This window comes from Crinia signifera, chromosome 4 (assembly GCF_055691185.1).
Source record: "Crinia signifera chromosome 4, ASM5569118v1, whole genome shotgun sequence".
NCBI classification, from domain to species: Eukaryota; Metazoa; Chordata; class Amphibia; order Anura; family Myobatrachidae; genus Crinia; species Crinia signifera.
Window position 1 is genome coordinate 114,731,533 of NC_139220.1, and position 15,790 is coordinate 114,747,322.

A 15,790-nucleotide genomic window follows, 5' to 3' on the forward strand; every position below is an offset into this window, starting at 1 on the left:
TATGCTCACCATACTTCGGCCATGCTGTCTTGCTGCGCTCTACACACTATTATAGTCTAACTATGCTAAACTGGATGGTAAAGTATGAACCAAGTCTGTTTTAAAAAGAATGAAAAACTTGTGTCGACCATGTACATGACGACCTTAGGCATGTGTTGCGCTTCTGTCATTGTCAACCTAGGGTATGTTGACCATTCTTAGGTGTCAACCTAGTCACTGTCCACCATTAGTGGTCAACCTAGGGACCGGATACCAAAAAACACATACCCATCTTTGAACTTGGAGATGACCATGATTGGTCCAAAGGATTCTTCCTGTGCAATATACATATGGTCTTCTACATTTGTGAATACAGTTGGTTCCATGAAGAATCCTAAAAAAAATTAGAGAACAAAGGTTACTTACAGTAGGTCAGACCACACACGACCTAATTAACCTTTGTGGTTTAGGAAACCACAAAATTCCCAGGCCTAGTTAGACAGTGGAACACCTCTCAGTACACAGTGAGCTCCGCTTGACTGACAGGTCAGCGGAGCTCAGCCAATCAGGGAGTTGTACTGATGTGGCGGTCCCTGATCGGATTCTGGGTCCTGCAAGTGACAGGGACTTTCTGGGGAAGAGAGCCCATGTGTATGCATGGCTTCCTTTCTGTTCGTTTGGACTGGCATTTTTGTGCAGGTTTTTTTTTTAACCCTCGAATGCCTACATGGACAGAAGATGACAGATCTACACTGCATCTGTAAGTATAATTATTTTTACAGGTCCGTCTTGGGGTTTTCCAGTGGACCGAACTACAGGGTACCCTATAGGTGGGTATGTATGTATGTATGTACGGATCCAGTTTTAAATCCCGACGCTGGAATCCCGACCGCCGAAATCCCGACAAGGGGGGGACGTGGATCGCCCCCCCCTTGCGGGCTCGGTGCCTCGCTCCGCTCGGCACACTAATTTATTCTCCCTCCGGGGGTGTCGTAGACACCCCCGGAGGGAGAAAGTGTCGGGATTTTGAACGCTGTGATCCCGACCGCCGGGATTTACACTGCATCCCGTATGTACCTATGTTGTATGTAAGGTGTGTGCATGTATGTTAATAAACTTTTACTTTAAAGGGTGGGTGTTATTTTATTGCAATATTGGTTCTGTTGTGCCTGGCATGCTGGGATATGTGGTTCACCAAGTCCCTGTATGTGGGGAGGCTTACTAGGACTATATTTATTTTCTAAGTGGCCCGGCCAGGGCTGACCAGCCACAGAAGGAATGTTTTGGCTGTCTGACCTTATATAATAAGTGTCCCCATCTGTGTCATTACCCTGATGGCTGTTGGAGCCCGGTGCTGCTTACAAAAATACAGGTGATCCCTACTCTTTTTGTCCACCATATTTTTGGAACCAGGACAGGGCAAAGAGCCCAGTACTGGTTTTGTAAATACAGTGGTACCCCAGTTATTTTGTCCCCTGTATTTCTGGAAGCAGCACCATCTCAAAGAGCCAGGGGATGGTTCTAATGCTGCTTATTTATTTTTTTCTTAATTTTCCATGCAATACTTCACGGTCATTCTTATTTGGCTGCCGGTAAACTTGGTAGCCATACATGAATGACTTCACCATCAGAAATGACTAATTCTGAGCTTTGTAAATTTTCCCAGTTCTCAGACTAAAAAAACGATCGCCCATGATCAGCCGGGTTAGTAACTTTTCCCATTAGGAGTTAACTATATTAAGTTCCCATGGGTCACCTGGCCGAGGCACTTGTCTGGCCCCATACACCAGCGTTGCTCCTTCCTTCAGGCCAGTCTCACAGTATTCCAGCAGTTTGTCTAGATGTGCTTTATGATTTTGTGGGCCATGGTCTGTGGTCCTGTCCAGAGGGTCACCAATTTTCATCTTTTTAATTTCTTGTACCTAATGAAAGATCATAAAGCTTGAAAAAAAAAAGATTCTTCAATAACGTCATGACAACACTGACAACACTGCCATTACTGGTATACATAAGAGAGATTGGCAGGGTGCTTTGTGCATAGAATTATTGGTGGATAGTTACTGTTACTTGTGGATTGAGTGGGAGAAGAGTAGGATGCTAATGTAAGAAAACAATGATAAAGCAGTAGTAGAAAGCTGGAAATTATGTTGGGTGTTATACAATAAAAGGCACTGATAGCTAAATTATTTTCAATTTGCATTTGGTACTTGTTAGACATCATTACATTACATTTATGATCATGTGGTGTAACCAGGCTGCGGGTGTCAGTGTTCTGTGCCTGAAAGCTGAGGGTGCTGTGTACCTGTACCTAGGTAAAGTAGAGTCCACAGTACAGACGCCTATACATAATGCATCATAGTAGGACCCTCTTATGCACATTATACCAGGTACTGCACCTCATTCCTTCTCTACATTCCTTTCCATTATCCTTTGTTGTGCCTGGCAGCAGCAGCCAACCACAGAACAGCTCTTGCCCTTCTGCTCCACGGGAGGTTTCTGTCCTCCTTGAGCTCGCCTTAGGACACCTGCATTATAGTTAGACAGGTATCCTGCTCCGGTCAAACTCCCCCACTCCCCCCCCCCCCCCCCCCCCCCGCCACTGTGCCCATGGAAAGTCCCTCTGGTTATCCCAATCACAACAGACACTTCAGAAGATGAGGGTTAGGATGGCACATGGAGCAGGCAGCTGCAGTGCTGCCCACTGTAATATATATTAGTGGTGCTCAAAGCAAAGAAGGAGTATTACTGCAGGCAGAACTGTACCTGACGGTACAGACAATCCCATATGGATGCGGCCTGTATGCCAACAGGGCATATGCACTGTGTGTTGAGCACTATCCACACCACTCTAGTAATGGCACAGTTAGTACAGCTTTCGGTTCTGTTTCTATGTCATTGTCTTTACCTTACCATTTAAGGATGTATTAAAATACATCGCCGCCCCACCGGTAGCGATGCTAGCGCATATGTACTAACATGTGACTAGCATCGCAATGCGGTGACAGAGACCCCCACGATATCACATCTCCATCACATCTCCATCACATCCCAGGGCGCCTCCTCCCCCCCCCCTGCAACCGGAAGGACCTCCAACTGTGTTGCTAGGGGGAGGAGGAGTTTACCTTCCGGGTCCAGGGCCAGGATTCCTGGAGCCTAGGAAGTTATGCCAGGGGGAGGAGGTAGTCGGCATTTGCGCCGGAGGTGGTGGGTTGTGGCGAAAGAAACCCATAGGCTTCTATCGGGTATCCCCACTTGGCGAAGGCGGGGCAGAAGGTTTTTAGTACATTTGAAAATGCAGAACCCCCCCCCCCCCCCGGAAAATGTGTGTTTTACCGCATTTTTACCTTAGTACATACCGCCCTTTATCAGATTTGCTTAGTCTACTTCTGCTTGTACTTGTACACATTTTACTACAGTTCAAATTGTAATATTTATTTTAAATGTCTTCTTTCTGTATGACCAGCCAATCAGATCCTAATTGCCATGCTATAGGCTGGATTTTAAAAATTACAGGTAGGAGCTAATCCATTTGATCACTTTTTGAAGCTTGATGCATCTGGCCTAAACTGCATATTTAAACCATTTGCAGTTTAGCATGCCAGTCATGTTTCAATCAATTAATGAACTGACACTAAAGAAATATGCTGAGATAAAAATGAATAACAAAAAGAAACACAAATAATGGACAGCACATCTCAAATATTTTGCCCATACTGAGGGGTAGATTTATTAACATTCGATCAGGGGAATCTGCGCTATCCCCATGCGTTATTGCAGGGGATAGCGCTTCCACTGATCTATGACACCCGCTGAGTGGGTGTCTAGCGTGCGGCGGTGTGGGGCAGGAGGCATAGCGCAGCTATGAAATTTCGTACTGCGCGCCTGCCTCCTGCCTAATTTATGAACAGACTACACTGGATTCTTCCATCTACTTGACATATAATACTACTCTAAGGGGTATAAAGTGTGGGTTTACAGAAGTGGACATGTTGCACATAGCAACCAGTCAGATTCTATCTAGAATCTTCTATAAGGTGCCAGATAAATAAGTAGCCCCTGACTGATTGCAATGGGAAACATCTCCACTGCTATAACCCTGCACTTCATACCTGACTACTTGTAAAGTCTTTAATCCAGGAGAAGCCGGGAAGAGATGCTGCATGCACCTCTGGGGGGCAGGGCCAGGCTGTCAGTAACTAGGCCCAACTGCTAAAATAGCATAACCTGCATGTCCACAGAGGGGGTCGAGCTAAAATGCAAATTCACCCCATTTCGACACCCCCCAAACCACTCCATAGAGCGCCAAAATTCGCTATGCGGTGATTTGGTCTACAGCAGGCATGTCCAACGTTGGCCCTCCAGATGTTTTGAAACTACACATCCCAGCATGCTTTGCCACAGTTTTGCTATTAGAGAATGCTAAAACTATTGCAAAGCATGCTGGGATGTGTAGTTTCAAAACATCTGGAGGGCCAACGTTGGACATGCCTGGTCTACAGCATGATGGTCGACAGTCATTAGGTCGACACATTAGGTGGACATTGGAAAATGTTGACATGGTTCTAGGTCGAAAAGTTATCAGTCCGACAGGTCATTAGTTCGACAATGTCTCGGTCGACAGTCAAAATGTCGACATGGTGTTTTTCACTGTTTTTTGAGCTGACGTGTGCCGACAGGCAGTATTTCATGCCCTACCATCCACTAGGGCGTGGTGGGAGAATAAAATAGTGTGCCTGTCGAATTGTGAGCACAGCGAGTGATGCGAGGGGATGCGGTGCACTTGAAAATTGTGGCCATGTCAGGTAAAAAAAACAGTGAAAAACCCCATGTCGACCTTTTGACTTTCGACATAGACATTGTCGAACTAATGACCTGTCGAACTAACAACCTTTCGACCTTTTCCCATGTCGACCTTTTCAATGTCAACATAATGGTGTCGACCTAATGACTGTCGACCATCATGCTGTAGACCCAATGATCCCAACCCCCAAAATTCAGTGCATAATCTCCTTATCCTGCCCACATCACCAGGAGGCCGGTGGGATGTGGGAGATGCAGCCAGTGTTCCCTGGGTGTGGGGGACTGCCTGAAAAATTGTGAGTCTCGCACAACTTGCAGGAGAGTAGGTAAGTATACTGCACTGTAGTAAATACACGCCTAAGAACCTGAACATTGCTCAAGTAGACTTCACACACATTTACAAATATACACAGCACATAGATGACTTACCACATTTCTAACATATTCATCATGTATGGAGTCTTCAACAAATAGTCTACCAGCCGCTATGCAGTTTTCACCTTTGTTAAAAAACACTGCTCCCATACCCTGTGCACAATAGGAATGAGGAAGAGTTGAGTTTATATGACTTAACAGGCTATATCCATCTATCAATATCATATTTAACTATATTTAATTTAGGACATTTCTTCTAGTGTAGTAAGGCATCATTAATACCCTTTCACATCGCAACTAATTACCTGCTACAAACCGGTTTCTTGCCGGCTCGATGTGGTAATTAGTGCGATGTAAAAGGGGTTACCGGGTCCTGCAAACAGGTAGCAAACACGGCAATAAGAACTGGTAAAAAAAGAGTTCTTACCGGTTCGCTGCCGTGTTGCTGTGCAGTGTGAACGGGTTAAATGGGTCGAGCGACCTGTTTCCTGTTCACACCAATGGAGGAGGCAGTGCTTGGAGCAGCGACAACTCTAAGCGCTGCCTCTGATGACACAACACGCCCCCGGATAACGTCAGCGTACCAGCAATAATGTCGGTTCGCTGAGAGGATGTGAACATCCCTAAATGCAGGTTTGTGCTGGGACTGAACCGTTTCAAAGTCCCGATGCAACCCTGCATTTTGCGATGTGAAAGCGGTATTTCAGTCTGGAGCTGATCTAGATAGAAGGTATCCTAAGGTATACTAATACAAACCATGATGCTATGTAAGGGTTTTGATATTTTTTTGAACAATAATGGCTATATTCTGCATAATCATTAAAACTGTGGAGTGAGGGGCACAACTTCTTCTCAATGGTATATACATGCATTACAGTATAGATAACCTGACACTACAGTACTGCATATCTTGGGATGCTCTCACCATTCTTACAGCCTTGTCAAGATCACAGTCATTGAAGATGATTAGAGGAGATTTTCCACCGAGTTCTAGTGAAACCTTTTTTAAGTTGCTGAGAGCACAGCTGTATAAAACAGAAGCAGTAGATGATACCACATTCATGGAAAATACCTCAATTATAATTTGCCTTTTAACAAACTGGGGATTATTGAATGAAAGGAAAGTTGGGAGCACATATGCCACACCCCCAAATCAACACTATTCCCCCTCCAATAGTAGCAGTTCCAGCAGATTTCCAAGCATGCATCGATTCAACTGTAGTTAGTGGCGTAATGCGGGATGCATCATTAGGGCCTGGCCATTACAGGGGGTGGCATGTGTATGAGCAAACATCGGGAAAGGGCACGAGTTCGGCCCTCAATGCCTAAAATAGTACACAGACTTTGTTTCATGTTTTGAACATAAATCCCAGATACCTCAAGATACATCATTGAAACATAAAAATATTCCAAAATACAAAATAATCCGTTCTCCAAAATGCTTCTGGTCCTGAGCATTTTGGATAAGGGATACTCAACATGTATTTTGGTATACATATTGTAACAGGTCAAATGCATGCTAACCATACATGATCAATGGTTTTATAATCCGAAACGCATGCTGTGAATGGGGACCTTAATCTACAGCTGCTCTGGACCAGAGCCGGATTAACAGCCTCATGGACCTTGAGCTGAAAATAATCAAAGGCCTGTTATGAGAAGTGGAGGAGACCAATGCCATGTAGGCATGTAGAACCCACACACTATAAGCCCCAGTGTCTCCCTAAATATACAAAATGTGTGGAAAATAGAAATGCAATTTTAATACTTATGATGGGCCTATTTTTATGTGGAGGCCTGGAGCTGCAGCTTCATCTGCCCCATTGTTAATCTGGCCCTGCTCTGGACTCCAATGCTTTTTGTGGTGGTTCCAAGCTTCCTAGCCTGGACCTTAATATGGTGAGAGGCAAAGTGATCCTTCCCCTTTTTTTATATTATATTCTGATGTTTATATGATTTATTACTATTGATAATTAATTGTGTTCAAATTTGTTCCATGCATTTAATTAATTATTTTGGGCCACACTTCACATATTTATCTATGTGTGATTACTGGTAAACATTACCTTTTCATGATCTGCTTTCCAATTGGTGTAGATCCGGTAAAACCAAGCTTGCGTATATCTGGGTGTTCAGACAGACGCTGTCCAACTAGACCTCCTATAGGTGACAAAATGGAAAATAAAAATGAAGTGGACAATATGTTTCTGGATCTGCAGTACACAGGTAGAGTAGACGCAATCTGCCTGTCTGGTTGTGAACTGTCATTTCTGTAAGTTCTTGTGGAACCTCAAGGCACAATAAGCAGATTCACTTCCTTCTCAAGCTTGTTATGGAGCTCAACAAAGGGTGCTAGAGAGCCATGACCTTCTATGACTACAAGAGTGGTGTGCAAGTTTTGACTGAATGCGAGCTGCTTTTGGGGAGGAAGCATTGTGTTTGAGTGGTTTATAGGGTACTTGTTTCCTAGCACGGCCACACCGATTTACATCGGGGTGGTCGTGTCGGAAAAATCGCGTCGATCGCATTGCATGCGATTTGGTCTCATGTGATGCGATCGACGCGACCGACCCGATTTTTTGATTGAATCAAATGTGAATAGGGTCCCTGGGACCCGATTTTACATTGGATTCAATGTAAAATATTCCCTAGACCCCCAAAATTTACAACGTAAACCCCACCCCACGATAGACGCCAACCCGAAGCGTGGCGAGCGCAGTGAGCCCGCGAGGGGCGGCGGTGCGCGTCCTCCGACCTTTTTATTCCCCTACTATCCACGTCGGCGTGGAGTTGAGAATATATAGTGTGGCGAGCGCAGCGAGTCACCGAGCCCGAAGCGCGGCGAGCGGACGCGTATAACTCCACAGGTATACGCGTCCGCTCGCCACGCTTCGGGCTCGCTGCGCTCGCCACACTATATATTCTCAACTCCACGCCGAGGACGCGCACCGCCGCCCCTCGCAGGCTCGCTGCGCTCGCCACGCTTCGGGTTGGCGTCTATCGTGGGGTGACGACGGGGCCATATATAATGTGAAATGGGTCATATTGTCCCATTTCACATTTTTCACATTCTTTCATTATAATGGCACAAGACCGACGCGATGCTCACGATTTCAATGTTAAAAAATATTTTAACATTGAAGCCTATGGCAAAATCGGGGGCATCGCGTCGGTCGCGTCGGGACCAATGTTAATGGTCCCGACCGACGCGATGCCCCCGATTTTTTACCTTTGCCGGTAAAATGGACCTGATTTCAAAGGAAATCGGGTCCATCGTTGGGATCGTGTACCTTAACTTAAAGGTACACGATCCCAACGATTGTGGCTGTGCTAGGAAACAAGAACCGTTTATAGAATATCAGAGCTGGAGACAATCCCAGAAGGCGAAGGGTGCCGCGGCCACAGTTGAGGTGGATGCCATAAGCCTCTATTACTTGGAGTTGAAGACATTCTGACAGTCCACACATAACTTTCTCTCTTTCTACTGTCACACAACCGATTGACCACCAGCCAACCAAGAGCCTCTGTAATCTGGCTGGATGAATATGCAATATGTAGTGTTTATCCTCTACATCAGGCATGCCCAAAGTCAGGCCCGGGGCCAGTTGCGGCCCGTGCTGTCATTTCAAGTGGCCTGCAGCCTCCAGCTGGAAGCGGGCAGAGCATCAGATGTGGGAAGCACAGCACTGGACAGGACACTAAAGGTGGGGCCCCGGCAAGCGCGCCTTTACCTTGCTGTCTGCTGCAGTGAGGAGGTGCCGGCCGCCACAGTCAGATGTGCTGCAATTGTATATCACCCTACTCCACAATCACAGTGACAGCAGTGTTTGGGGAGGGGGACAGCAAGGGGGAAGCTTGCTCCCGTAACATGCAGAGTGGAGGAGGGCGGCAGCAGGAGCCCAAGCATCTCCTGTCCTTGTAGTTCCTGCTTTGCCTCTCCTTCCCCTGGCTCACATAAGGGGCTGGGAAACATACAGAGAAGGGAGGGGGCAGAGTGGGGGACATACAGTGAAGGAGGGTCAGGCTGGGGGACATACAGTGAATGGAGGCAGTGATGGCCATTCAGAAAAGGGGGAGCAGGGGCAGGCTGGTCGACATACAATGAATGGGGGCAGAGTGGGGTACATAGTGAATAGGGGTCATACAGTGAATGGGAGACATACAGTGAAGGAGGGTCAGGCTTAGGGACATACAATGAATGGGGGCAGGCTGGGGGAAATACAGTGAAGGGGCAGAGTAGGGGACCATTCTGATGTGATTAAGGATTCAAAGAATGTCAGACTGAATGGTCGGCCCCCACACATTTACACTTCACCAAATCTGGCCCTCGTCGCAAAAAGTTTGGACACCCCTGGTCTACATCTCCAGTGCTGGTAATCGTCTCTAATAGGGTCACATTTGAACACAAACATACTGCACTTATTTATGAAACACTCGCTATACATATAGATTACCTGATCCAGGCAGGATGTTGATAACACCTTTAGGTACACCTGCCATGGCAGCAAGTTCTGCAAATTTTAAAGCAGTCAGTGGAGTAACCTAAACAATGAAAGTCATAAGGTCACAGATACAAGAACCAAAATTATTTGTATACAGTATGTGTGAGGATGAAAAGAGGATCATATTTTCATGAAGTATGTGACTACAAAATGCACAATTAAGAAGCTTTACTTTGTTCCTCTGAGTTTCTAACTGAACTATCCTGGGTTAAATGAATTAGTCATAGCAGTGTTAAGAAGATCATAAAGCTTCATATACACAGAGCGATTTAAGCTCTATTTCTAACTAAATCGCTACGGAATGAAGCATGGACCGCTCTGTGTGTAAACCCTATAGCGCTGTCTGGTCCCACATGTCACCCCATCACCTGCAAATATAGACCGTGCATGCACTGTCTATCCTGCTTAGATCACCTATCAGCATGGCCAAAACACTGCTCAGCATACACTGCAGGTGCATCGCATGGGACTCAAATCACACCATGTGTATGGGGCTTAACCGCATTGCCAACCAGCCATCGGACTGTGCACAAGCGTAACCTGGATTTGCCAGACATGGGCTTACTGTTCCACTTTCTCGAAATAGGGAAAAAAAACGTATTAAATGATTTTACTATAATAAAAATAGATGAATAACAAACCATTTTTCCAGTACCGACCCCCTGAATATGAAGAGCAGTGATACTTGTAGTGATAATTGCATTGATGCTGTCCATGGTAAATAAAGAAAACTTTTGCCTCAAAGCTCTGGTGAAAGCTATTGCCAATAATGCCGGTGATAACATCCATCAGTGGGAGTGCTTGGTTTTTTTCTGGCTAATAAATCGGCTTTATGAAGAAAAGAACTTGCACAAGGAATCTGACCCTGGAGGCTGCACTATAAAATTGGAGCACAACACGTAGCTATGTCTCCTTTACGCCATATACGGTTCCAGAAGAGCTACAATGGTCCACAGTCTCTTGGAAAGTCAAATCTCACTCACTGCCACAGAGCTGCCCGTGGCCCGCTGGGATTCCAATGTGAGGAAGCTGATATACATGAAGTATATACAGTGCAGTATAGAATATATAGACATACAGCTTTTTGCAATAGCCTTTTCCACTAGACTGCCCTTGTAGCCACTTGCTCTATGTGACATACTAATATCTAGTAGCAGCAGTCGTACACCTATCACTTACTATCTTCAAACATCATATTTTTTATTTAAATTTTTATATTATTTTTTTAATTATAAACACATTTAATTACATACACTGTATAGAGAATTATATGTGGAGCATAATGTAATATAATATAATATACCTGTGCAGGTTTTAGGACAAGTGTGTTCCCTGCAGCCAGGCATGCTGCACTTTTCCATGCCAGCATCATCAATGGATAGTTCCATGGGATAACAATTGCACAAACACTGCAGACAGAACACAGCAATACAGCCTCACATCAGCTGTAGTTATGTAATATACAGAGGAAGAATATCACATACTTACAGTGCATCCAGAAAGTATTCACAGCGCTTTACTTTTTTCCCCACATTTTGTTATGTTACAGCCTTATTACAAAATGGAATACATTTTCCCCTCAAAATTCGACACACAATACCCCATAATGACAACGGGAGATTGGAGATTTTTGCAAATCTATTAAAATAAAAAACTGTGCATAAGTATTCACACCCTTCGTTCTATACCTTGATGATTACAGCATTTACAGCCTCAAGTCTTTTTGACTATGATGCAACAAGGTAGGCACACCTATCTTTGGCCAGTTTCACCCATTCCTCTTAGCTGCTCCTCTCAAGCTCCATTAGGTTGGATGGAAAATGTTGGTGTACTGCCATTTGCAGATCTCTCCAGAGCTGTTCAATCGGATTCCAGTCTGAGCTCTGGATGGGCCACTCAAGCACATTTACAAAGTGGTCCTGCAGCCACTCCTTTGATACCTTGGCTGTGTGCTAAGGCTTGTTGTCCTTCTGAAAGATAAACTATGGTCCCAATCTGAGGTCAAGAGCACTCTGGAGCAGGTTTTCATCCAGGATGTGTGTGTGTGTACATTGTTGCATTCATCTTTCCCTCTATCCTGACTACTCTCCCAGTTCCTGCAACTGAAAAACATTCCCAACAGCATGATGCTGCCACCACCATGCTTCATTGTAGGGACTGTAGTGGCCTGATGATGAGCGGTGCCTGGTTTCCTCCAATCTTTGTCTTATTAGACATGGAAATATTGTTTATCATGGTCTGAAAGTCTTTCAGGTGCATTTCAGCAAATTCCAGGCAGGCTGCCATGTGTTCTTTACCAAGGAGGGCCCTTCTGCTCCAATCACTCAGGTTAGATGGCCGGCCAGCTCTAGGAAGAGTCCTTGTGGTTCCAAACGTCTCCTATTTACGGATGACGGAGGCGACTGTGCTCATTGGGACCGTCAAAGCAGCAGATATTTTTCTTTGCCCTTTCCCAGATTTGTGCCTAGAGACAATCCTGTCTCGGAGGTCTACAGACAATGCCTAAATCTGTGTACACACGGGGACGATAGGGGCTGAAATCGCTGGAAATATGGTCGCAGGCAACCATATTGCTAGTGATGGGAGTGTGCCCCAGCGATAAATCGCTGGGTGCGCGCTCCCGTTTTCAGCCCCTTTCTAATCGCTGGTCGCAGGAGCTTGCTCCTGCGACCAGCTGATTACCTCTGCGAGGTTCCTTTTCATCAGCGACCGTCTCTGGTCGCTGATGAAAAGGAGAAACTGAGCAATATATTGCTAGCAATATATTGCAGAGCAATATATCTTTCCCATGTGTATGGGGCTTTAGAGTTCATGCTTGGTTTGTGCTCTGACATGCACTGTCAAATCTGGGGCCTTATATAGACAGGTGTGTGTCTCTCCAAATCATGTCCAGTCAACTGAATTTACCACAGGTAGACTACAATTAAGCTGTAGGAACATCTCAAGGATGATCAGTGGAAACAAGATGCACTTGAGCTCACATTTGACCTTCGTGGCAAAGGCTATGAATACTTCTGTACATACTGTATGATTTCTTAGTTTTTTTTCTTTTGAATGTATTTGCAAAAATCTCCACAAAAAATGTTTTTCACATTTTGTTTTTAAAATAATCAGGCAATAAACATATGTAAAAAATTATAAAAATTTGATATTGGAACAATGTGCTCCAAAATTATCACTCTGATCCATGAGGTGGCAGGTAAGATCAGTATAACAATTCTGCAACTGAACAAATGCCATTGATATATATTGATCTATTCCAGCTTTAGGCATTTGCCTAGGGCGCCAACCACTGGAGGGCGGTAGTTGGGAGCAGGGACCCTCGGATGGAGGTGAGCTTGAGCAGCGTGGCAGTCACAGCGACATCACCCCCGCCCATCACAAATGTGGAGCAGTGGCCGCATCAAACCCTCCCCCTCCCCCACTGGAGCAGCGTGGCAGCCGCATCGCTCCCCCCTTCCTAGAGCAGCGCACCAGCAGCAGCGCAAACCCCCCCTCCCCCCGCAGTGCGCCGGCAGAATCGCACTCTTCGCCCACCGGAGCAGCATGCGGCGCGGGTGAGTGCCGTGGTGCCCCTCCCGCCTGGGCCACTCCGGTGCTGATTCCAGGTACCCTCACAACATGATACCCCATTGTTTTACATGTCTGTAATTCTAACCCATATTGCAATATACACACATATATAGCATATAAGTCAGAGATATGTATTCTCCTTCCACCAAGATTCTGCACCTCCATCTGATTTTATAACTACAGTAATCAGTCAATAATACCTTGGAATGTGAACACCCATAGAAGGGTATATGAATTATTTCTATTGGATTTCCATATTCCCCATTATTCCATGGAACATTGTCAATAAAAGTAGGAGCAGGTCATTAGGATATCAAAAACTCACCCAATTGGCTCCTTTTTAGTGTATGTTAAGTTGCGATTGGGGCGAGCTTGATTTATTGGAATCGTAGAACCCTAATAAAATAATATTATTTGTTAATATTGTAAACGCAACAGTATAAGTTTACAGAGTTTGTAATTCATTCTGTAAAGAAAGAAAGTTTACAGTTGATGTCACTCACTGTGAAACTATCTCTGGGAATGTGACTGAGGGGTGGATTTATTAAGCTCGGTGAAGTGATAAAGTGTGTGGTTTTTATCACCGGCAAATCAGCTCCTACCTGTCATTTTTTAAACCAAGCCTGTAACTTGACAGTTAGGAGCTGATTGGCCGGTGATAAAAAAAGACACTTTATCACTTCACCGAGCTTAACAAATCTGCCCCTCAATGAGCAGCTTTATCATTACTAACTAAACAGCCAGAATCAGTATTTCTTCCTTATAAACATAAGTAAAGATATTTATAGTGCTGTTCTATAGACCCGGTCCACACACATAAAGTTGACTAGTGCTATCCCACTAGAATTCCAAAGACAAAAATATGTAACATGCAGAAATGGTGCTTCTACAGTGAGACCCTATTTCATACGGAATACGGCCGCTGGGTCGACATTGTCTAACGTGAAAAACTAATTTTGACCTTGTGAGTGTCGACTCATGTCAACCTCAAGCTTGAGCCGACCTTCTGTCAATGACGACCTATGGTATGTCGACTAATCTCAGGTGTCGACCTAGTCACTGCCGACCATTAGTGGTCGACCTAGACACTGTCTATCTTTTAAAGGTAACCATTTCATGCACTTAAAACGTAAACACAATATGGAGCGCGATCACCTGCTTGATTCATTTATTAATACTACAGTGAAAGAAAGTAGCTTGCATCAGTAAATACTAAGCATAAAAGGCCTTATTCTAGTTCACTCTTTCTGAAAAAATCCTTCTTAGATGGACAAAACAATGTGCACTGCAGGGGGGCAGATGTAAAATGTGCAGAGAGAATTAGATTTGGGGGAGTTATTTTGTTTCTGTGCAAAGTAAATACTGACTGCTTTATTTTTACTCGGCAATATAGATCTCACTTTGAAGTAAAACCCCACCCAAATCTAATCTCTATGCACAAGTAACATCTGCCCCACCTGCAGTGCACATGGGCCTTATTCTAGTTCACTCTTTCTGACAAAATCCTTCTTAGATGGACAAAACCATGTGCACTGCAGGGGGGGAGGGGGCAGATGTAACATGTGCAGAGAGAATTAGATTTGTGTGAGTTATTTTGTTTCTGTGCAGGGTAAATACTGACTGCTTTATTTTTACACTGCAATATAGATCTCACTTTGAAGTAAAACCCCACCCAAATCTAATTCTCTCTGCACAAGGAACATCTGTCCCACCTGCAGTGCACATGGTTTTGTCCATCTAAGAAGGATTTTGTCAGAAAGAGTGAACTAGAATAAGGCCCAAAGTGCCCAAAAATATCACCGTGATCAATGCAGTTCATTCATCAAGAGGAAAACCATCACAAACGTTATTTTAGAGTTCCAAGGTTATAGAGGGCCTGGGAAAATCCTCTCAGGCATCCGACTTACACTTTAGAAGCATGTGACGGCTTAGTGTGTAAATGCTGTCACCAAGTGATCACCCTCCTCAGATATAACTGTTTTTTATTCCTGGTTTTAGCAAAAGAAGGAAGGAAAATATTGCAACAGTATATACATCAACGATATCCTTATCAAATTCTGAGGCTGTCCGCTACATGTAAGGAAGCTATATTAAGTAAGCTCCATCTATCGCAATTTACTAATTCACTACTGCAGGTCACTGGTCCACACTCAGCACATTGTCGCTGGTGTCTGGGTGTGCGTGTTCTGCAATGCTAGGTCATCTGCCATGCCCAGGCAGCTTGATCGCCGGGCAGCTGTTCAGGCCACCAGGTCTCAGACTTTTCACTCCTATCCCAGGATTCCACATGGTCTGTTCCCTCCAGGCTGGCAGCATGGGCAGTGCCATCTTGTCCAAGATCATGTGATTCAGATTCTTCCAAGCCTTGCTGTCTGCAGATTACTGCAGCCAATCCAATGACACATCACGGTATAAAGCTTCCTGGTTCACAAGACCCAGATTGGCGGTGCCATAAGTCACACAACTCTATGTCTGCTTAGTCCCTGTGCTCCTCAGTGTATCTGCCTAGCTTGTTGCTGCTGACTGTTCCTCTGAGCTAAATCCTGATCATCTATACCATT

The 15,790-nt window shown here is 44.8% G+C and overlaps 1 protein-coding gene across 1 annotated transcript in view; it reads right to left on the minus strand.

Annotated features, from left to right (window-relative positions):
* ALDH1L2 (aldehyde dehydrogenase 1 family member L2) overlaps positions 1-15,790 on the minus strand; it is a 68,163-nt gene that overhangs the window by 6,223 nt on the left and 46,150 nt on the right. Inside the window, exons 14-21 of the mRNA XM_083182288.1 lie at positions 13,555-13,625; positions 10,960-11,065; positions 9,609-9,696; positions 7,221-7,314; positions 6,080-6,179; positions 5,209-5,307; positions 1,736-1,901; positions 268-373 (exon numbers count right to left, since the gene is read on the minus strand). Of these exons, the coding sequence (XP_083038414.1) occupies positions 268-373; positions 1,736-1,901; positions 5,209-5,307; positions 6,080-6,179; positions 7,221-7,314; positions 9,609-9,696; positions 10,960-11,065; positions 13,555-13,625 (830 nt within the window). The remainder of the gene's footprint in view (positions 1-267; positions 374-1,735; positions 1,902-5,208; positions 5,308-6,079; positions 6,180-7,220; positions 7,315-9,608; positions 9,697-10,959; positions 11,066-13,554; positions 13,626-15,790) is intronic.